Genomic DNA, 24591 nt, shown 5'->3' on the forward strand with positions numbered 1-24591 from the left:
TTGTTGTGTCTCCAGTTGGGAGATGGCTAGAGCATGAAATGACATTTTTTTTACTCGTCGTCACGAGAATCAAGAAAATATTTAAAAATTAGGCACTGCTTGTAAATAAATTCGAATTAACAGTACAACCAGCGTAAATGTTGTGTCGCCGTCTTCTACTCTCCGGGCGGGATAAAAAGTAGAGACGACGACGACTATAAAGCGGTCTGCTCTTCTGTCTGAGGATACTACGTTCGTGGACAAGTCGTCAACAAGCATGTCAGAAATAGCGACTATTTAACTTGACTGAGAGACAAAAAAAAATAAGAAAAAAGGAGAAGCACAGTCAGTGGAAATCCGAGCTGGAAAAGAGGTCGTCAAACTTCATGACCACGCTGGAGAAAATAAGTAAAATAAGCAAGGTGTTTGAAAAGGAGGAGAGGACCCGTGGTGGCGAGTGAAAGGAGAAGAAAAAGTGATAGCGGCGGGTGTGTCTTAACAGAAGGCGACAGATAAACTCGGGTTTGGTTGGTAGAAAGTCAGAGAAAGACGACAATATGGAGCAATTTATGTCATGTTGTACTATGTTGCGATTTTGTCTATTATTACGTAACTTGTAATGTCACAGTGATACGATTCAAGTTTCTTTTCATCCCTTTTACAAGTTCAAAGTTTTCTTATTGTGACAACTTTTTTGAAATGCTCACCCACCACGCAAACATGAGCACAGAAGATAAAGAAAGCAAAAATCCTGACGTGAAGAGGGAAGGCTGAGAGAAGGAGAACAAAATGTTACATTTGTTTACCCAAGGAATGCATGAACGGAGGAATATATTTAGCATTTCCATAAATAGAGACAACCCTGTGGGCACATATTTGTACTGAGAATTAAGGGGAACTGTTGTACGGGGGTCTGGTGGGAATAAAACAGCATGGCGTGTAATAACCTAGTATTTTCTTTTCAAATTAAAATCTTGGGAAAAATATACAAGACAGTGAATGAAAGTATGTACATATGCATATGTTTATGGACACGTATCCACATCGGTATCAGGGTAACTATGTACAAACCTATGTAGATACTTCAGTGCCGCATAATTTCCTTTGAACACCAATTCGACTGAAAATCTATTAATTCTGCGAAAGCCGAAGACACTGAAATGCCATGAATCCCGTAGTAATCAAGTAAATAAAAGGAGGACATCGGATTAAGATATTAGCATGGAATGCCCCTCTGCTCCCGGGGAACCTGCTGTGTTGTGGAGCTCATTAATGACACCATTTACAGCAGGGGCTTAAATTTTCTCACGCACTTAGTTAGCAACAGCAGCAGCAGTATGACCCCACCAACCAACACCAACTGCTACACCCAGCCGGCAAAGTGGACTGGATTGACTAACCCATAGCAAGAAATCCGACTGGGAGAAAATGAGAAATTTCTCCCCAAGACCACTCTCGCTCTTCTAGTATGGAATGAAGTAACAGTTCGTAGAGATTTCCTCCCGGAATCATTAACAAAGTGGGCGAGGAGTAGAGAAAGCAAATTTGAGCACAAAGTCATTCGTTACAAGTGGATAATTATGGACATGTGTGAACCGGAAAAGTGTGCCACTTTGTAAAAAATTATGGAGAGCAAAGCCATCCAAGTCATGCCAAGACAGTGCCCAATCCATTGTAATAAGCTCTCTGGAAACAATGGATTCCACACAACAGCAACGAACATCTGTATGAAACGAAAGAAACTAGTCCTTCGTTGGATTTGGGCCATTCGGATCAGAGGAAATCTAGCTCTAAGCAATGTTACGAAGCATTATTATCCTCAAAAACCTAACTCTACAAGTTTCGCAATACATTCGTCCACATGCCCGCAGGAGTGTGTAGTTGGTGCATTACAGCACACCAAATGGTGAAGTTGGCCAATATGTCCGTTGCATATTTTTATTTTCAAATCCAAGTTCGCACTTTCTCTTACATAAAACCCCAAAGTGTGTTAGGTAAGTTTCTCACACATAATCATATTCTATGCTCCGTAAGGCATGAGTTCTCGCCAAATTTCGTACCGACAAGTCTGCCGAAATAAATTCTCTTTCCAATACACTATCCGCGGAGAAAGCAATTGGACGTAAGTCGGCCAATGGTATAGGGACGAGAGGTCGAGAAGTGAGGAGAAAGCAACTTGGCCGCATATAAGGTTTAGCTTTGGTGATGATGATGATCTCCGTGACTCGAAGAAAGCACCAATGGCGCTAAATTGTTGTGGTGATAGTTAGGCCAGCCAGTTAGCCACCGAAGATAGTCGTGTGTTGCGGGTGAAAGTTGCTCTTATTTCTTGGAGAGAAAAGGGGGGAGAAATCCTTGAGAAAACAGAAAAGAAACTTTATTAGTTCCCTGGTGACAGGTTTCATCACCGCAATAACGGCTCATCGTTCCCCTTCATTCGGCCATCTCCCATTATCCCAGTCATTAGATTAGTTGCGGGTTCGGAACACACTCTCCTCTCCTCGCGGTAACGTCCAATTGTCGCCCTGCACTCTCCCATCACCTCGAATTGCCCTTCCATAAATTTTAAATCGAAGCTCAATGGGATCCCAGATTGAAAGGAGACCTGTTACTGGGCAAGATATCGAAAAGATACAAATCCGACTCACACCCACTCTGAATGTATCGAACATGTGGATGTGCATGTACAGATAACCTATTCAACATGGAGATACATATTTTTACTCATCTTTTCTATTTCGGATAAGATAAACCAAAAATACTTTGTGAATTGTGAAACAACACATCAAGTCTTGAACACCAAATCAGTCACCATTCGGGAAGTGTGTCAGTCTGTGTGTAATTTGTGCGTTGAATTACACTTGTCCCGAATGTCAACAGACCGAGAATGAATCGCTCAGCCATGAAATGTGTAAAAAATGAGAAATGCAAAATAATTTTTAAGATTCTCCATGTTTTTCCGTTCATTTGGAAGTCAAATGAACGTTCAAAGTTAAATTTAAAGATGAAATGATGACATTAGCAACGCAAGCATTTTTTTGAATAATTTACAAACTTTGCATAAAGTCTGGGATCCGAATATGCTGTCACATTTGCTTGATAAAACACACAACAAGGATTCTCATGACGTGTTCACTTAGAATTTTATTCACCTATCAAGTAACGTTGACATTTTTTCACTCCAATTCTCACCAGAAAAAGTCGTCTCAACAACGTCATTGCACACTTGGATGATTCCTGAAGGACAATTTTATTATGCATAAGATGGATCATCACGATATTAACTAGAGCACAATAAATAAATACGTTTAGGAATTATATTAACAAGATAAAATCTACAAGGAAAATGCACTGTTTCGTATTGTACGAGAAAATAGGGCATTAGTGGTCAATTTATTTATTCCGCAATGTGATAGTCCTGGTGGCCATACACTTTGTTCATATTATGAAATCCACCGTGTACCCTTTCTAAATTCGAGCCTCGTCGCCGTCGTGTTGTGCTCACAACAGTTTTTCGTTAACTCGTCTCTCATCGCTCACCACGAAATCCAATTGTTTCCTCGTCAAGATAACTTGAAACAGCACCTGTGGACATTTCAGCCCACTCGCCACTTTTTATCTGGGGGATAGTAAACCCACCAACTATGCCCAGCACATCCACAAGAATCTGATGTGCCCAGGTCCAAAATCTCAAAACTTCTAAATGTCAGCAGAAGACGAAGAAGGACACGGAGAGAGAGAGAAAAGCTCGGAATCTCATCTCGACAGAATCCCCCCACCAATCTCATCCAAGCCTTTCTAATAATAACCCGAATTGGGGTAAAAGAGGATGGATTCAAAAACCATGTGCAGCGATTATCTCGACATCAGTCATTCCCTCACTTTGCAAAACTTTTCAAATGTGCCAATATTTAACTACCTTAGTTAGTTTGATTGCTAGTGTGCGAAGATAATGCTGGTTGGTGGGCTGGAGTCTGGCTCACTCGAGACAATCTCACATCATGCCTGGACAACTTCAAAGGAGGTGAATTTGTCTTTAGAATTTCGAACAAGAAGAAGAAGACTAAGAGGATGAGGAGGAGGTCCGGATGGAGAGATGTAAAGATTTAACTTTCTCTAACGGCTCAACAAAAGAGACCAACTTTTTATCAGGGTATAAAACATACAAAACACTTACATGAACAAACTTTTATACATGAACAGTCTCCAAAGTAAGTAGTTGTACACATTTCGTTACTTTCGTACACACACACGGGCTATTACGGGTTTTCACCTCTAGTAATTCGCACAATTTGGTCATTTAACTCAAAATTGGGAAAGACGTAAGGAAGTAATATCTGTCTTTAATTGCGCAAAATTTTCGACAAATCCAGAATATGCTAGGCCCAGAGAGCAGAAACTGTTAATCAAGCCTGGACCAAGATGAAATGTTCCCTTGGTGAAAATAAACGACTAATCTAATTTCCTGATGAAAGCTCACTTTGTCATCAAATCACACGACCTTGATGAGATCTACACTTTCCCTGCACTCGCTCAAGCCATTACGACAAGCGTACAATTGCTTCCTTTATTCTCGAGCATTTCTTTGCTCGATATGTTCCCCGTCAACGATAATCGTTTTAAGTGAAGAGACTTCTAGGGTGGATTTACTCACTCACTCACTCGGCTCATACATGCATACGGGAAACTCACTCGTGTTGCTTAAAGTCACGTCAAGAGAAGGTTGCTTTGATTCAAAATTTAATTTAGAGAAATTGAAATCTTATCCGACAATCGCATTTTGATGACTTCAATACTCGTCTGGGAATGCTTTGTAGTCAGGATTTGTTAATGAGCAAAGTCACATTTCAAGATTCGTAATTATCGTCGTGATAAGATTATTATTGTGTAAACGTTTAGTAAACCGACGAGATTTCGCATATTTATCTTATATAAGCGCTCTGTTATGTAGTTGTCTTATGCAAAAGACGTGTGTACAAATTATAAAACAGAATTTGACAAACTTTTTATTCCCAGATGAATCCCACTTGGAACACGTGTCATGACTGACTATAAGTTCTAAAGTAATGGCCCAACGTAAAGATTTTTTTAGACAGGCCGCATTTTCATACAGACTAATCTTCCCCATCACCAGTTGTATAACAACAATTTTTCGTCTTGAACCAATTAATATCACAGTTGGCAGACGCACGTAGGCACGAAGAACTAGAAATGTCTACTGCACGTCGCTCTATTGTCCGTTACGAAACCCACCATCAGGTTTCACCTTTATGTATGTCGACTGCTCTCTCTCTCTCTTATCAAATTCTCTCCAAAGTTAAATTGAAAGGCGTAGGAAACAACATTGTTTGAAGGTCAGGTTTAAGGGTTGAGGCAACAAGTGAAAGTGGGAGGAAAAGAAAGAAGAAAATTGGCTAAACTTCAATAAAGTGGCGTCAGTCACCCCACCCACACGAATTCATTTCTTGAAAACAATTTAACAACCTTTGTACTACGCACACATTTTTCATCAATGGTGAAAAACTTTAAACTTTTTGGATTAATATATAACACGAAAATAACATGAATAAGGTCACAGAGGACGAAAAACTTCACCTTTTATGAAATTGACATTTAATTCTGACAAAGCGCTAGCAGCTCATTTTCCACGCCAAAGGCCACTTGCAACATAGTTATACATATGTATTTACATATGTAGGCATGAGGTTATACCTTTTTCGTACTTTCAGTCACCCAGAAAGTGTGTTGTGTTTGGGCCGTATCTAAATCGACGTGTTCCTCTCCCTCTTATCACCAATCTTCTCCTCGTAGAATTTAAAATTGGCAAGAAAACTACTTTTATTCTGGTTTACCATTTCACCACCAACGATAAAAAAACTGATTATTATGTTCCCAGAAAAAAGTCAGAGAGCCATCATCTCGCTTTTTTGATCGTCGTGCATCTATAAGTTTAATCATTCTTTCAAGTCCTAAAATACATGCAGTTCTGCCAAGGGCGGAACTGACTCGGATTTTTATGACCGACATTTGTGTGCAAAGAAGTAGGTGTTCTCTTCTTCGTCCTTTCTCAATTTCTTTCACCGACGACGGTCCCTCATTTCCCACTCACGCCCTAAAATTCTCATCACTAAGCGATGAGTGTGTATGAGGAGGGTGTCAGCATATAAAAATAATGTCAGTGCAGCACCACCAAAGCGTTTTCAAGACCGAGATGAATTTATCGATCCCTCCGCTCACAGAATAATACTGAATTGTTAAGAACGACTTGAAATTGCAAAGTTAACTAGATCTGCAATCGGGAGGAGGCTGAGGTTGAGAGTCAAGATTAATACCACAAAAGGAAACGACAGATAGGTCCTGCTGGCTGGCTGGCCTCTTTTGAGAAAGCAATTCAGAAATGATACAAGAAAAGTTTCAGCCTGTAGCTACGAAGAAATGCATGCCTTGGTGCACACGAGTTCTTGGTGAGAAAGGTGCAATTAAAAATTTAGAAAGCTATCAGCCTGTAAAAACCAAGCTATCACCTACCCGGAGTATAGTGTCTTTACGTTATATTTAATTGTGCTTTGCTCGTTGGAATTAAGAAAGTGACTGAGTGAATTATACGATTATTTTATCTACTTAAACTAGATTTTATTTAAATCAATTAAACGATGGTCAACACAATTCAGAGCTCTGCAACTACACGAGTTGATTGATGACTTACTTTAATTATAAATTGATCGTGCAACAAAAAAGAACTAACAATTCTAAACTTGATTGCCTGCCACGACGACTAAAATCCAAAATGTCTGACTCTGACAACGACTAAAACTCGACTGTGTGGACTTTTTCCACCTTACTTACTTACTACGACTTAACAAAGAGAGACGCGCACCCAAAAATCCCACCCCCGTCGTCTCCATGGCAACCACCACCACGACAGGGGCAATTGTAGACGCGTAATCAATAAATTTCATACATAAACTTATTTTACATTTAACATCCTCCCACTTTCTTTTGTGAGAGCAAAAGAACTACCCTAAGAAAAAATCATAAATTAATATTTATGATTTTTTCTTAGGGTAATTGGATTTAATAATCCAATTAAACTATACGAGTAATCTACAAATTCCACTGCGAATATCTAATTGGTTTCTTTGAGATCCTCCCTGATTTGGTCACTATCTCTTCATCGATAGTATCAACTTCCGGTTTATTCTGGACTTGCTTCTTCTTCTTGGAGTCCAGTGAGGGTCTTGAAATGGGTAAAGCGGCTGCCGTAGGGGAAGCGATTTCCAATGGATAGAGTCGTTGCAGTGGTCTCCTGAGTGTTCCTTTCGACGTCTTGACATTCGCAACTCTGCACACTCCGTCCTTCCCTGGAATAAGCTCAAAAATTCGCCCCATCGGCCAGTCAAAACGCTTCTTGTTATCAGCACCGACTAAGACAACATCTCCTACTTGAAGTTGTCGTGCTTTCTTCTCGTTAGCTTTCTGGACCAATTGACCGAGATATTCCTTCCTAAATCTTTCTTGAAGGTCTTGTTGTAGTCTCCTTGTTCTTTTGTAATGAGACTGCAACTCTCTTGATCCGATTTCCATACTTTCAGGAAAATTACACGTTAAAGCTCCTCTCATGAACATTACTGGTGTCAAAGGAATGAGGTCATCTTCATCCTCATTCACGGTTGTCAGTGGACGACTATTGATGACTGCTGCTGCGGAAGAAAGACAGGTCCTCAACTGGTCATAGGTCAGCCTGGCTCGTCCCAGCATCCTCTTTAAAAGATCCTTAATTGATCTGATAAGTCGCTCCCACCATCCGCCCCACCACGCTCCTGTGGTGGGTTCAAGATCCACTGGATTCTCTTCACTTGACTTTCTTTCTCGATCTTGGTCCAATCCAGTGACTTGAAGAGGTTAACGGCTCCAACAAAATTAGTCCCATTGTCACTATAAATTGTATTGGGACGTCCACATTGGTTAATGAATCTTTCCAAAGATTCCAAAAATGCTTCCGTGCTCAAGGAGGTGATCAAGTCCACGTGTATTCCTCTGAACACTGCACACGTAAACAAAACGATCCACACTTTCGATCCATCTTTAAGGTATAGTGGTCCAGCCAGGTCAACACCTGTCGTCTGAAATGGCTCGGTCGCAGCGACCCTCTTCTCTGGTAGAGCAGCTTCTTCCACCTCGACCTTCTTGGACTCGAATCTCCTACACGTGGAACAATTATGAATGACACTTCTGATCGTCTTCCTAGCTTGCAAGATCCAATACTTCTCTCGTAACTTCCCCATAATAAACTGAACACCAGCATGACAATAATTCCGATGTGCATCTCGAATCAATTGTAGCACCATCATATGGGATTTTGGAAGTAGTATTGGCATCTTGAATTCTTGAGAATCCACTCGATTCAGTAGTCTTGTCTTCACGTGTAAAAGTCCATCTTCCATTTTCTGAACTTTTGCTCCGCCACCAGTCTGGAATTTGTCCACGAAGCTAGCCTGAATTTCTCTCAGCAGCACTATTTCAGCTTCTCTTAATTCCTGGACTGTCAGATAATTCTTCATGATCCTGTCTTCTTTTGGTACACGAGTATTCTCCACAAAACGACGCTGCCAGCCAACTACTGCAACATTCTTCACGTAGTTAGAGAATCTCGGATCTGGAATTATCTCGACGGCGGTAGTACCAGCCAAGTCAACACTGCTGGATTTCTTCATTTCTTGGTTAATTTCCTCCTCGTCCATAACTTCATCTGAGTGAGGCCAAGTTTCTTCTGATTCTTTGAGCCAATCAGGCCCCATCCACCATCCTGACTGTAGCAATTCTCTGGCATTGCATCCTCGTGATGGTAGGTCAGCAGGGTTGAGAAGACCCGGAACATGTCTCCATTTCTTAGAATCCGTATACGTGCAAATTTCTCGTACCTTGTTTCCAACAAAAGTCCCCCAATTGTCGTTACCTCGAATCCACGCCAGCACGGTGGTTGAGTCGCTCCAATATGTAGTGGGGATGGTCTCATAATTGAGTGCACTCTTGACAGATTCACAAAGTCGCACCCCAATTAACGCAGCCATTAACTCGAGTCTTGGAATTGTTGGTATCTTCAAAGGAGCCACCCTTGCCTTTGCTTGAAGGAGGCTTATTTCCACTTGATCCCCAACTTCGCTGCGAAGAAACACGACAGCAGCATATGCATCTTGACTCGCATCACAAAACACATGCATCTGCAATACACGTGTACTTTCTAATTTCATAAACCGTGGGAGGTGAATTGATTTTAGGTGAGGTAGCTCCTCGCACCATTTCTTGAATTCCTTCGCCTCCTCCATAGGTAATGGTTCGCCCCATCCGGTCTTCCTCTCCCACGCCTTCTGTAACAACATCTTCGGCTTTATTAAGGCTGGACAACTGAAACCGATGGGATCGTACACTTTATGAACCATGGACAGCACGCTCCTCTTGGTAAACTTATCCGGGAGATTGTCCATCTTTATGTCACATGACAGCGTATCTTCATACTTGTCCCAAATTAGACCAAGTACCATTGTTGTAGGGAGTATTCTTGACTCCTGTGGAGTGTCAGTGTTGCCGTCTCCCAATCCGCACCCCCTCATGGCAGGCGAGCCGACTCCGGGAACCCCCACAACACTACATTCCCACTGTCTCAACTCCATCTTCGCTTCTTCCATAATCTTGGTTGAAGTCACTTTGAATGCTTCATACTCGTCCACGCTGTCGACTGACGTGACACAATTGTCCACGTATAGTGCTCCCATCAGTTTCAGGGCTTCTTCTTGTCGTCCATCCACAATTGATGATAGATGCATGTCGACGACTGCTGCAAGCAAGAAGGGTGAACAGTTAACACCAAACACAACTCGACAGTGACGATAAATTTTAATTTTCTTTCCGGCAGGGTCCTCCCACCACAGGAATCTCAAATAATCCCTGTCGGATTCCTGTACGTCTATCATTTGAAACGCCTTCCTAACATCAGAGACGACCCCAATCTTCTTCTCCCGAAATCTGAGTAAAACTGACGGGATGAGTTCCATTAGATTAGGTCCTTTGTGAAGACAATCATTCAATGATGGATATCTTTTTGTCTTGCAAGAGGCATCAAATACAGGTCGCACCGGGGTCGTCACACTTTCCTTGAACACGGGATGGTGGGGCAAGTAGTGGCAGTTTAAGTCATCCAAATGATACACGTTTACTTCCTCCACTATTCCCTCTTCCTTCCAAGACTTGAAAATGTCCCCGTATACGTCAAACTTTCCTGTGCTCAGTAATCTCCTTGTTGTTGACTGGAGTCTATTCTCTGCCACCATCCTATTGTTGGGAATATTCTTCTCTTCACCAATCCATGGTAAGCCCACTGAATAACGTCCATCAGCTTGACGAGATACTGTCTCTGCAAAATGCTTCTTTGCAATTAATTCTTGATCCAACTTCGACTTCACCTCGATTGGATCCTCAATGCCGAGTGCTTCCAATGTCCACATTTCCTGCACGTTTTCTTCAGTCGTGAACATTGAGATCGATTCATTCAGCACACTATTGAACTTGGGAACTGGACCGCTCAGACTCCATCCAAAAACTGATTCACACGCGACGAGCCCACATCGTAACTTGATCATTCTTCCTGTCATGATGCTTCCCCACAGGTCGCTTCCTATTAGAATTTGGATGTCTGGTTCGGCGACTTGATGACGAGAATAGTCCGAGAGCAAGATCCCCCTGGCTTTCAACTCTTGAATCCATGGACCGTTTTGAACTCTGGGCACTATACCTCCAATAATTGGCTTCTCTCTCAAAACCACTTTGACTTGATTTCTTCCGTACAGACTGTGGAGCAAAATTTGATGCTTGTAAACTTGTCCAACATCAGTAACAGAACCATCGAACAGCACATTTCTGGAGAATTCTGATCCCATTGGCTTACTTCTGATGGCTTTTGCAGTGCTGTAGGTTATGTAGCTTCTTTGACTTCCTTCGTCAAAAAGCAGCCTGACAACACGATCTTCTTTCTTTTCTTGACAGCCGACTTTCACTAGCACTGTCTTCAACAAAACATCACTCTGGCATTGGATGTTAGTTTGAGCAGCATCGGTTGAAATAGACGTGTACGAGTTGTCCTGTTGATCATCCTTCTCGACTTGAGAACACATTACTTCATGATGATTGCTCTTGCATAGACGACACGACACTGATGCTTTACACTTCTTCGCAATATGACCTCTTCCTAGGCAGATGAAGCATCCCTTATTTTCTTTGACCAGGATCTTCTTCTCCTCGAGTGGCATCTTCTGCGCTTTGAAACACTTCTGGCTTTTGTGGTTGGATTTTCCACAAAAAACGCACTGTTCAACTTGTTGACCTGAATAAAGACCGGCAGCAGTGGGGAATTCTTCATTCTTCTCCAATTGACCCTTCTTCTTGTTCATTTCCTTTCCCTTGATGGCTGCATCGAAACCGGATCGCACCAGCTTTCTATTCTCCTCGCCCTCCACTTCTTCTCGAAGAAACTCCATTAGAAAATCCAATTCATTTTTCTTCGGGTTAAGCCGTGACCCATCTTGTTTGCGAAGAGGACTTCTTTGCCAAAAGAGTAGGATTTCTTCTGGGAGGCAGGATTCCACCATAGGAAACAGGAACTGGGTCGACTGCTCCGCCTTAATTCCTAAAGACTCCAATGCCCTTAATTGAGTCTCAATGTCATCATAAAGTTTGGAGAGCACGACTACTTCCTTTGATTTTGCGGTTGTGATAACCAGCCGAAGTAGCTCTCTCACATACACTTGCTGAAGGAACTTCTCTTTCCCAAATCTTTCCTTCAAAGCGATGATGGCCTTTGGGTAGTTTTCTGTCGTCATTGGGAAGCTTTCGACCAGTTCACGTGCCCTTGACCCAGATACCGTACTCTGTAGTAGGTACTGAAATTTGTCACTTGCATGGAGCTCTTCATCTTCGTCGATCTTCCTAAACTGCGACCACCATCCCAACCATTCCTTTGTATCACCGCTGAATTTCTGAAGTTGAATCTTGGGAAGTTTAAAAGTCCTATTTCTTCTTACACGTTCACCGTTCGCTGTGGTATAACTGCTGGCAGGACTTGGGCTTAGTGGACGGATTTCTGCATCAAGAACCTTTTCAATTTTCAAAATAGCTGCACTAATTTTGTCTGAATATTCTTCATTTGCTGCACTTTCTTCCGTATAAGCCTCCGCCGTACAGTTATCATCCAACATCTGGGTGAGCACTTTTTCATCATGTTCTCTGATCGTCGTCTGCAGAGATTGCAATTTTCTGAGCCTGATGGTAAGTTCCATTGTATCCTTTGGATCCTTCGCCAACTCAGCAACTGCTCCATCAATTGTTTTTGTAATCGAAGCTCGAACAGGAGTCCTCGCCTTCTTCAGTCGATCCATGTTGATATCTCAAATCCAACAAACAAAAACAATTAGAACAGTACACGTTTATCAACTCAATCAGCAACAACGCCGACCTCTATGGCTCCCGAACGCTCAGGATGGGTCCCTCAAAAGAGGCAAGACAGTAATTGAGTAATAGACGAATAAAGTTGAAGTTCCTCTCCGGTCGGACACGCCGATGTCAATCTGGTCGGTCACTCCTTCTTCACGGACTACTTCACAGCAACAATAAAAACTTGAAAGGTATCACCTGAACAGCCCCCGAATACTCAGGGTCGGGTCCTCAATGAGGCAAAGCTTGATGTGAATCCTCTCCTTTGAATCTGCTCCTCGTCCAGACAGCAACAATCGCCCAGGATTTCCACGGAATACTTTTTGCACGTACACTAATTCAATCTGCTCCTCTTCCAGACAGCAACAATAGCACAGGATTTCCACGGAACAGTCTTTTGCACGTACAACTAATTCACTCAAAAGATCACAACTCACTGACCAACTATAACTAGTCCACTTTCAACTAAAACTGACCCAACGAGCAATCACGTCGAGGTCACCACTAATGTAAAAACCAAGCTATTACCTACCCGGAGTATAGTGTCTTTACGTTATATTTAATTGTGCTTTGCTCGTTGGAATTAAGAAAGTGACTGAGTGAATTATACGATTATTTTATCTACTTAAACTAGATTTTATTTAAATCAATTAAACGATGGTCAACACAATTCAGAGCTCTGCAACTACACGAGTTGATTGATGACTTACTTTAATTATAAATTGATCGTGCAACAAAAAAGAACTAACAATTCTAAACTTGATTGCCTGCCACGACGACTAAAATCCAAAATGTCTGACTCTGACAACGACTAAAACTCGACTGTGTGGACTTTTTCCACCTTACTTACTTACTACGACTTAACAAAGAGAGACGCGCACCCAAAAATCCCACCCCCGTCGTCTCCATGGCAACCACCACCACGACAGGGGGCAATTGTAGACGCGTAATCAATAAATTTCATACATAAACTTATTTTACATTTAACACAGCCCATCGTCTACGTATTAGGTGGATGGCTTCCTGTTTGTGGTGGAAGTGAGTGGCCCAAGAATAACTAACGAGGGAACCTCTTATAGTGCCCGGAGCTCCCAGCATATCCACTATATACATTAGACGCAGTTTTTAATACTAGTCCTACGATGTGACAAAATTTCCGTGTCAAAATGACATTTGGTCAAACGGTGACGATTTTAGTGACGCGCCGAGCGGTCATTTCGCCATGCTTTTAGAAGCGCAGGTACAGTTTCAGCACCCGCTTCTCATTCATCTCACTGCAATCTCAACCCATTTACTCACCGAGCACACTGGTACTTAATTTAACTATATTTACAATATCATTACAATTTAATATTTATAGCTTATCAATATTATTTTTTCCGTTCGAATTTAAAAGTTACAAAATGTTCACCCCCCTTTTTGAATAATAAATCCCTCTATTTGTTTAAATTAAGAACTTGCCGTAGTTTTTAAGCTCCAATATTTGAAAGGAAAAACAATATTGAAAAGTTGTAAATAATAAATAAATTTTAATGATATTGTAAATATACATAGTAAAATTAGATGCCAGTCTCATCGGTGAGTAAATGGGTTGAGATTGCAGTGAGATGAATGAGAAGCGGGTGCTGAAACTGTACCTGCGCTTCTAAAAGCATGGCGAAATGACCGCTCGGCGCGTCACTAAAATCGTCACCGTTTGACCAAATGTCATTTTGACACGGAAATTTTGTCACATCGTAGGACTAGTATTAAAAACTGCGTCTAATGTATATAGTGGATATGCTGGGAGCTCCGGGCACTATAAGAGGTTCCCTCGTAAGCATGATTGTGTATGCGTATTTATGAATAGAGTTGCAAATTCCCCAGAGTTTAGTTACAATTCCCAATTCCATTTTCAACACAGTATTTGCAACTGGGTAGTTTACTACATGATGATGCGATGGTGTAGAAGAGAAAGGGGAGACGATTTAGGTAGTGAGAATCTCTTTCCTCGGTCTGGAGACGTGGCCCAATTTTATTTAAACTAATCAAACAACCATAAAGTGACACAGTTAAGTTTTATTTTATGTATTTGTCTATCACTTCAAGAGTTTCTTGAAATCCTCGACATGCAACATTTCCAAAAAGTCACTAAAAGTAATGATCCAGTTTATCACACAGTTGAGATTGACAACTAAATGTGGATTTTAGCAAATAATGTATTCTTTAACCCCAAATGGACTTTATATGACTCCCCTGAGACCTGATTCACTCTTAACACCCACTTTACCGGAGATGAATGTAGGCTTAAGAGAATTATGACGTTCGCACACACCCCAGTGGAAATCTCTGGCTAAAATTAGCTAATACGTATGTACGTATGTATACCCTTTCTCAACTTTGACCTATAAAAACTCAATAGTATTGAATACCTCGTGACGTAACGCTATACTGAATGGATTGATCTTTTAAGAATTGCATACAATAACAGTAAAAGCAGTAGCCGAACAGAGTGTGCTGGTGGTGACGAAAGGGAAAACACATTGCATCACGACGCCGACGACGCTACGCCGACCACTACCACACCCGTCAACAATTGACAAACGTTGCGGGTCGGAATACAAATGCTGGACCATAAAGTTTGGAGAGCGGCCGTAAAACATACTAACGGTTAAATCAACCTGACGAATTGAATTGATTGCATCGGAGGACATGAAAGTATGCACACCCAGCCAACTTGTATGTACGCGTAATGTTCTGGAGGAGGCAGAAATAGAGCAATAAAACGCCATTTATTCCAATGGCAAGTTGCTGATTTTTTTCTGACGGCGTGGGACTACTGTCTCAGCCTCAAATATTTATGTCTGTTACGAAAGATAAATTTCAAACGCATCGGTGGTATAACCACAAGTACCACTCAAATCCGCTCCTCCTTCGCCTCCTCCTTCTGCTCCCATCAACAGATTCTTAACAGTCATTTACATTCACACCAGCCACGCCACGCTGCGTTTCCCACTTCCTCTCGTGTCTCTCTTGTTGCATAATTTAATTTGTTACCTCGTTTATTGGTCAATAACAAGTTTTATTGTGCCAACATTTTCCAGATTGAAAATTGCTTACCCATCCGCACGATTGTTGCTGCTGCTGCTGTGTTATGCAGGCAAGTATGAAATACTGGTATTTATGTAGGTTACATACTTATTCGCATATTTTGTACCCACCCATGCAACGCAATGGTAGAAAGAAAGAGGGAGAAAGTATTGGAATTTTTTGCCAATATGCGTATAGGAGACTATATACAGAAGTAGACACACATCATATTGCAATATGAGTGCCCAAGAAACAGCTTGTGGTCTAAAAACTTGAACCGCAGTTGGTTGGCTTCCTTCTCTAATACTTTCATTTTTACGTGTTTTCTTAGAAACCCGAGCCCTTCTGTGAATCCCCAAGATCAAAACGGATGGCGAAGGTCCAAACCAAATCATGCACAACAAGTGTAACTCGTGCCATGTGAAATTTCTCCACTTTCAGCCAGTGAGACTTTGAAAACCTTTTTTTTTCTTGGTTCTGGAAGAAAATCTAATGGAAAATGTGGCTGCATACGTATTATCCGGGATACTCACTCACTCACTCACTCTTCTGTGTCATATGAAGGATCTATTGGGGACCGATGCCTGATCCACTGGCAGATTTTGGATTATATTAATCTAATCATATCACGAAGCAGCGAAATGCAAAAGTATATTCGCCCCATTCGCTCTCTGGGGTAGCGACGATATGTGTAGCTACATATTTCATTTCCGAAACCATTTTTCATGAAAGTGATTCAAATCGTTCAGAATCGTTATTAAATTCGCCAATTTTTTCCCCATCACTGTAGCCTCGCTACCACAGAGTAAAAAACAGTCTCCCACGAGAGTTCATTCAGATGTACGTATGATGGCTGATGAGTGTTCCTATGCTACCAAAAAATTGTGCATCCATTGAATCCAGCCCTACCTCTTCCTTGACGCAGGGACGAAATGTAACCGAATTTCCTCTCCTTAATTCCACGACACGTAACAACCAAAAGTTCGGTGAAACGATACTTTCACACCACATCACACGTGCCAATTTTTTGGAAAAGTGTCTTTGTACATTCGCATCAAAAGAAATTGAGTCGATCAATTAGAAGTCTGGGGAGGGGCACGAATTACGTTGTGAATTACATGTAAAGAAAGGTGTCAAAGGTAGGTAGGATCGTACCAGTTATTTCATAACGATCAATCATTCACAAAAACAAGGAGGAGGAAACTGGTCCAAGTTTTCAGGAACACTTATTAAATTTAACGTACCTATGTTGCAAGCGAGCCAACTTTCATAAGTTTACGCAAGAAAATGGATTTCCTCAAAAATGTCCAACCTTTCACCAACTCTTTGATTGAATTTTGTTTTTACATTTTTTACCCTAAATGTTTAACCTTTAGTCCAAAAAAATAATTGCATCTTACATACGCATGCAAAATAGGTAGGTGTACTGTACAAAGGTACGAGGCTCACTTTCATGTTGCCCACATAAATACGTATCGCATGCAGATTGACGTCTTTGGAAGCAAATTTACGCAAACTCTAGCAAAAAGATATACAATTTTCATACACTATGAGAGGCTATAGTCATCATTATCTTATTATCAGAGTTGGACGGCATGATTAAGATGGATCATATCCAGACTTTCGCGTGTGTGTGGGCTTTGAATTTGATAATCTAGTGCCAAGAACCGCACACATTTCGTTGCCTATCGTACATGGGAGAAGTTAGTTTTTGTATCATGCAATAACCCATTCGGATTTATTCTTCGCATTACATAAAACTGAGCCAGAATTGCCCAAGGTTGTCTAGCATGGGAGAATGGAGGCTAACAAGGCACACGACTGGACTGGACATGGAGCTGTTTGTTGGAATGGATGTAACCATAAGAGGAAGCAAATTAAAGTGAAAAATAATGTCGCTCTCGTACATGACAAAACAACACATAATGCTGTCTCACATCATTCATACTCCAAGCAACTACTGGGCGAACTGTAAATAATAATAATTCCACGGCTGGATTTTCTGAACCTTTGTCAGACCTCTAACTAGCTCCACGTGAGCAATTAATTTAACGACGATGGTCAGCAGACCCATTTTCGATTCGAGATAAACCTCTTACGACGAGAATAATGCTAATCCCATTCTTACCAAGAGAGGAAAGAAACGTACATACGACTCGCCAAATACTGACTTTTTTAATATTCTATTGTGCGTACAAGCACCGACTGAGACAAGTTGTGACCAAGTTGGACGGCAGTTTTTTGATAAACAAAAGATTTGACAAATGTGATAATTATTTGTTTATATCGATCTGTCTGCCCACTCTTCAGCTCCAATTTCAATTCCCACCCAAGTCACGACAAGTGAACATAATTTTGATCCAAGCGACGATAACATCATATGTAACTTATCCCCCTCCCCCATTATCACATTACTTGTCCTGCCAAGTAGCAAAGTAGTGAATAAATTAGTTCATAACAAAACAACAACAAAAGCCGAAGTTACATAGTTTTCATGAGTGAATAGTATTTAGTAGGTAGTTTATGTAGGTGGAAGAAATGATATTCGGCAAAATATGATATCACTTTTTTTGTCATACATATATTATGCAAAAATGGCAATAATGGAGACGGAGCTTATGCCTAGTTTGGAATCTGGTTGAGTTTTTAGGATTTCCAGTTTTTTGGGGCGAGTTAAGAGAAAAAAAGGATCTCAAATCCCCATTGAACAATTGGATTTCAACTCTGCTGGGAAGTAGCTGAGATGGGTTCACGGCACATAGGCAGATGTTACACACACTTTTCTAGGACAATTTCCTTTCTGTACCTTCCGGTACAGAAATCCTGGATGGTTGTATGTAGCAAGTGGATTGAATCGTAAATGTATGTACATACCTTGAAGATACGGGATGAGTTTGCAAAGAAAGGAGCCAAAGACGAAATCCTTGAGAACGATACCAACCAGTGTGAAGGGCATGCAGAAGACGCCCACGAGCAGATCAGCAATTGCCAGGTTCAACAGGAATAGATTCGTAATTGTTCGCATCCCTTGGTTTTGGACCTGGAAATTTTGGAAATATGTGCAAAATAATTACATTTCCTAAATTGGATACATTTTAATTGTATGATAGCTGAAACTCTATTATTATTATGGCGTGCATCATGCGTGATTGATTACTTATGGATTAGCAATTAACTTGATACACGGAGAAGCAATTAACGGGTATGGTTCCTACCAGAGTGAGGATGACCAGAGAGTTTCCAACGACGGCGAGGAGGAATATGGCAGAGTAGAGACCGATTTGAGTGGACATATCCAACTCATATTTGTATGGAAGCATCTGACCATTTGGCGGTTTTGACCCTCCATCCATTCTCACGACTTTCCCCCCGTTGAGAAAGTCCGTGAAATTTTCAAAGGACGAGTCATTGGCAAGATCTTCTGGGAAGAAGCTCAAATTGGCGTTGTGAAAGTCTTCCATTTTCGTCTAGTTGTTCTTGATGTCTTTGTACTAAAAGTTTTAAAGGAGAATTGCCAAGGTTAGTGTAGACTTGAGGAGAAAGTGATCATCCTGATGGTCGTACATGTACAGTTCAGTGGGCAAATGATATTATCATCATCTCTGCTCAATTGACTACAAAGGGGTTACTCGAGCAGTTCGTGTAAATTCCCACAGAAAACAACGACTTAGTTTGTTTGTATGAGACAAATAAGATGGACAAGTTTTCTTTCTTCCGCTTCCTCCTGGGTTACAAACAGGGTTGTCGAAATTTCATTTGTTCCTCTGATCTTGGTAGTATCAGGACAAATATGTAGCTAGGTGAGCAGCTTGAGAGAGAGAAATGAGGACCAGGTTTTGAGGTTGACCCTTTATTTTGATTTGACTTTAACCAAATCTTGTCCCTGCCCTTGTATCGAGCACCTTTATTCGGTTACAATCAGAGCTAATTGAGGTCACAAACTCGGCGAAATTTACAAAGTCACCTCCTGTTTGGAGTATATACAGTTCCTTCTTGTTGTTATTGTAATTAATTTACAACAAAATAACCAGTTCGTTAAACGTGCTTGGTTCCACACGAGAAAAGTTGAATATTTATAGTTTCTGAGGCATTTTGGGAATTTTCGTGCATAACTTTTTTTTGTCCGCTCCTTTGATGAGGCTTGTTTCCTTTTGACAGCCCCACTTCAACACCCTCCTCTCGGTCGGTTGACTAAAAAATATGCACTTTCCTCACACACTTCACTCAAACTGAGACTAACTCTTGGTCGTCCTTCTTCTTCTACTGCCGCAATGTTGGTCGTATCAGAGAAAGGAACTTCTTCGGAATGATAATGGCGATAGTTCAGTTGAGCTCTAATTGAATTTTACTCAGTGTCCTATGTGTTTTCCTCAGCCAAATCGGTAATCTTGAGAATCCCCCTGATTTATGTGCATTTGAGTTGTGACTCTTGCAATCCAATTCTTGTGCCAAGTTGGTCCGACAAACCAATTCAACATCCAAACTAGCAGCTAACATACAACTAAGTCCTATACGAAGCAGAGCAGATATTCTTTCCCACTCGCCTTTTCTTATACTCTCGACAATCTATTTCTGTTGACTCCAATTCGAGATCCGTGAAGATTTTCCTCTTGGTCGGATTCTTTACACTTATCGCTAATCGACGAAGATTCAATTTTTAAGCTGAACTCGAGTCACTTGAGAGCCTGCCCTTTTCGCTTCTCAGAAGTACAACGAACTTTTTGCACAGGCATTAGTTTACGTTTCAGGGAAATTGTCATAGAGCTTTTACGACTAAATTCACCTCCACAAAATAGGTAGGTAAATATTACAGAGTTAAATCGTGCTCAAAGCAATGTCACACACCTCCGCCGCAGCCGCCAAGATTGATTGATAGCGATGAAAGTGTCACAAATAATTGTTGAGGTAGGCAGGAAGAGGGATGGTTGGATATGGCTTATTTAGTATCCGTAATAATCGCCCTTGTGCAAAGCACAGTAATTTGGAGGAGAGTGTTAAGAGTGTCAAGTTGGTTGAGAGAGAAAGCGAGAGCGGGTTGGATTGGTGTTCAATTAAACCAAGTCAGTGGAGTGTAGATGAAATCTCAGAGTAATCCATAGTTCCAGTGTCACTTCCACAACTGGTATGGCCAACTTTCACCCTCGCCACACGCTTAAACTCACCGACGGACGGGTGCTCACTTGGCTGGATGGAGGAAGAGAAAGCTAGGTTCTCTCTCCGCCTGCACCACCACCACCACCACCACCACCGCTAACTGCTTTTCCACGGGGCTGGATCATGTGCGTTAACTGGGATCATTTATCATCGCTTCGTTGCTACTCATTACTCTCCGCTTTCCTTCAATCAGGGGAAAATTGTTTTATCCACGCATCGTCCTCATGTACGTATGTTCACTTTTTTTAGACAACTTCTCACCATCCGACTCCCTCCCACTCTAGTGGTTTCCTGCACGAAGGGAGGAAGAAGAGATGAAATAATCAGGGAGAACAAAAAAGTAAATTATTTCAATCATGTGCAACTTCCAGATTTAAATCGGCACCAGAGCAGGAAGCGGGATTGAAATTTCTCCACAAACATCCCGAAATTACTGTGGTTTTATCTTCTTGCTTACTCCAAAATTGATTTATTTTTCAATCTAATACATACATACGCATCCAACTAAAATTGTTTGCTTTATGTTTCCAGCTCGATAGGTATATTTCCCGTGAACACTTTGTTCTGATGTCCTTTTGGTGGTTTGCACTGAAATAATTACAAAACTCTGCGTGAGGACGAGGATGTGCATAAGGACGAGAAGTTGGGAAGCTTTCGCCAATTCTGTTATACTCCGTAATGCACTCGGAGTGTATTTATGTAGGAGTCGTTCGAAAGTATGCAAAAACTGAACTCTTTGTTTGTTTAGGTTGCGATATGCATAGGCGAAACTGATGTGGCTGCAACCAAGTATTTACTGCATGATCCTGTGTATGTATGCATTTAATCAGCAAATGTCGAATTGTTGTTACACATGTAAATATGCAGAGGGAAGAAGAAGAGAGCTACCATTACACTAAAGTCATCACTCGTTCGTCTGCACTTACTCACTCACCCAGTCTCATTTACGAGATAGTGAATAAACACATGCAGACGGATGGAAGGCAGAGGAAGAGAATCACTGGAAAGATCACAAGACAAAAGCGAAGTCATTCCCCTGATTAGTTTTTGTCGCGGTGTTAAGTATCCTCATCATGCTGTTTATTTATCCAAAGTGGTGAAGTGGAGTACTAGTCCCATTTGTTCTCCTCTTGTTTATTTATTATTCTCTCTGTTGAAGGAAACATAAAACGAACTTCATTAACTACTTATTGACTCAAATAATGCATGCTTTTGCTCTTCTAAGAAGTGTGTAGCTAGTTGGCTGACCGGTGGTAGTGCAACTAATAAAAACAGTGCCGAACGAAAGTGCCGAAACGTGAGTAAGTGGTCCTTAACAGATAATTCCTGTCTGATATGAACCCATATGCAACCGAGTGCATTGCTTCCTTAGCACTGATGAGCCAACCCACCCGGCTGGTCATTATAATGACGTGCTACCCATACGTAGGGCCGTTTCGTCTCAACATAAAGTCAGCCCGTGGTTTGGTTTGTTGTGAGAGAAAGGTAGCAGTCGTGAGACCTGATCTTGGCCTCGTCGGTGTGATTAATGAAGAGAAGTGGAAAAGACGGAGGAGTTCATTAGAGCAGTTTAAGATCGGTTGCCTAACTCCGTAGTGTGTGACAGAGCAGAAGAAGAAGACTTTCATCCCACCCCAATTCTCTATTTTCCTTGAGGATTTAACCGGACGTGAGATGAAATGTAATCTCTGACCACTGTTTGCGAATACGACCATATCCAATCCACCGGGTTTTTACTTTACTTTATTCGGCCGTGAATACTGAAATCCCTCGACAACTAGCCGACCAACCAAACTGTTTTCAAATTCCAACTTCCGCACGACCCACGCACAAAACAAGGAGATTAAGTCCTTCATTCACCACCAGGAACACACACCTATAACTGAATTGTAAGTCTTTCTCTGTGTGATCGATGGACGACTTGGTTATCATGAGAAAGTCAATTGCTTCACACTGCAGATGAGACGACGACTTTCCCTTTCGTGTCGACTTGGTGGTTGGTGTGTGTTCTCCGTCTTACTTTAGAGTTTGGTGAGGTTAGTACAACAGCAGGATTAGCCAAGTTATGCTGTGCTATGCTATTCGAGTTTGTATAGGGCGAACTGGGATTTTGCTGTAAAAAATTGCATTTCGTCAGTGTCGGTTATATCTCGAAAGCCACATTTGCTCAGCTTGAAAAAAAGTGTGGCATTAGATAAGTCATCCCACCATATTCATAACAACCAGTTTGGGAGCAGCAGCAGAGGAGAATCTATGCGAGCCATCAGCAGTCAATGCTTACTGCCCTTCTTAGAGCTTTTTTTAACCCGAACCATCACTTTGTCTCCGAAGATTCTCCCCAAGACAATGACACACCGTAAACAACGTGACCATTCTCGTTGATCAATCCTGTCTGGTGCGTGGATCTAAATATATACTGACTGCACGTCAATTGTCTGGTTGTCCAGGGGCAAACTGAGAATTAATAATCCTACAATCAACAAGCCTTGTTAAACTCTAATATTTATTTTATTTAATACGAATGCGACTTCTGTTTGTTGATTGAAGGATTTGTTTGCAGTATTAAATAACTGAAGTACAACAACAGTTTTCTGTGAAATGACTGACTTTATCAAATAAACAAGTGACTTGAACCGCCTTATACGTATATTTATACGACACGCCAACAGTTTTCAGTCGCATCGTTCAAGTCCCTCGTGACTTGTAAACCTTGATCCGATTCGTATCTCATATCTCCGATCGTCGTATGCTTATGCAAAAAAACATTCCAATGCGTGATTTCGGCTCCCCGATATGCTACACGACTTGCAAGTTTAAAGTTACGAATAAGGCCGTCCATGTCAAAGAGCATTCTAACCATCAAGCTGAATTCTAAGCTCGTAAAGGAGAAGGAAGGATTGAGGATGAACTGGTTTAAGAAAAAATCTCCTCACGTTACAATGTGGAAACAATGCTGTACTTCTTTTGTTGCCGTGCTGTACTTTACTCGCTCTTGAATGAAGTCTCCTTTGGTAGAAAGACACCAAAAAGAAGGTTTTTTATCCACTTTGACTTTCACTCGTTCCAAGAAACGAACGTATAACTTGTCATAGTTTCGTACTTCCAATTGAAATGTATGCACCTTAACCAAACACAAAGACTCGTGTGTTGTGGTGGAAAGGCGGAACACTGACGACAAAACTTTGCCTTGTGAGATAAGCCTGCTACTTACTCCGTACTATTGATGCGTATAAAGAGTTTATTGGAATTTCGAGCAGGTGGATTATTCAACTCGGAATTTCAATTGAATTTTTTTATCTAAAAATGACACGAATCAATGCCAAACTTGGAGGGAGAATTGTTTCACTTGATGACTATTCCATGTCGGTTGTTGGACTTTTTTCTCGGGTCGAGTAGTAGACTTGTGTATGCACTTAACTTGTTAACTTTTCCCCACTGGAGCTGTTGCTTATCCACGCCAGCTCCTGTCGATACGCCTCTCACACAATGGTTTGGACTGAAATCTTGAAATGAGCAAAGTTGCGAACGAACGAAACCAGTACCAGCAGCAACAGTGTTGCTTCTCTGCTATAGAAAAGTCTCAAATTCTCAGAGTAGCAAGTGAGGTTTCAGTTCTCCACCTTATCCCGTTTTATATTATCCAACGCTATGTATGTATTAGCCGACTGAACCATTCCTTGTCTCTCATGTGCTACTTGACTCTGGGTTGGTTTTCCTGGTGGGTGTACGTAACGTATGTAGGAGGCGTGTGGCCAGAGTATGAAGAAGTAAGTGGTAGGCAAAGCTCAATAATAGTGGAGTTGTGATTCAACTTGGAACCAGAAAGTATTAAAAGTTGGCTGGGGTTTCTCATCGAGTAAAAGTAAAACTCTTTGGGAAAATAGTAGTAGCACCAGCACAACCTGC

The 24591-nt window shown here is 41.3% G+C and overlaps 1 protein-coding gene across 2 annotated transcripts in view; it reads right to left on the reverse strand.

The window, feature by feature from the left end:
- The window catches only part of LOC110851032 (cholecystokinin receptor type A), a 47643-nt gene extending 23429 nt beyond the window's left edge, over window positions 1–24214 (reverse strand). Inside the window, exons 1-3 of one of the 2 annotated variants that reach the window (XM_035852948.1) lie at window positions 23619–24214; window positions 18747–21835; window positions 18406–18571 (exon numbers count right to left, since the gene is read on the reverse strand). In XM_035852948.1, coding sequence (XP_035708841.1) covers window positions 18406–18571; window positions 18747–18992 — 412 coding nt within the window. In that variant the 5' untranslated portion in view covers window positions 18993–21835; window positions 23619–24214. Of the gene's footprint in view, window positions 1–18405; window positions 18572–18746 lie in introns of both variants that reach the window. The other variant, XM_022098657.2, reaches the window with a different exon arrangement.
- Window positions 24215–24591: the final 377 nt, after the last annotated feature.

Source organism: Folsomia candida, unplaced genomic scaffold (assembly GCF_002217175.1).
Source record: "Folsomia candida strain VU population unplaced genomic scaffold, ASM221717v1 Fcan01_Sc006, whole genome shotgun sequence".
NCBI classification, from domain to species: Eukaryota; Metazoa; Arthropoda; class Collembola; order Entomobryomorpha; family Isotomidae; genus Folsomia; species Folsomia candida.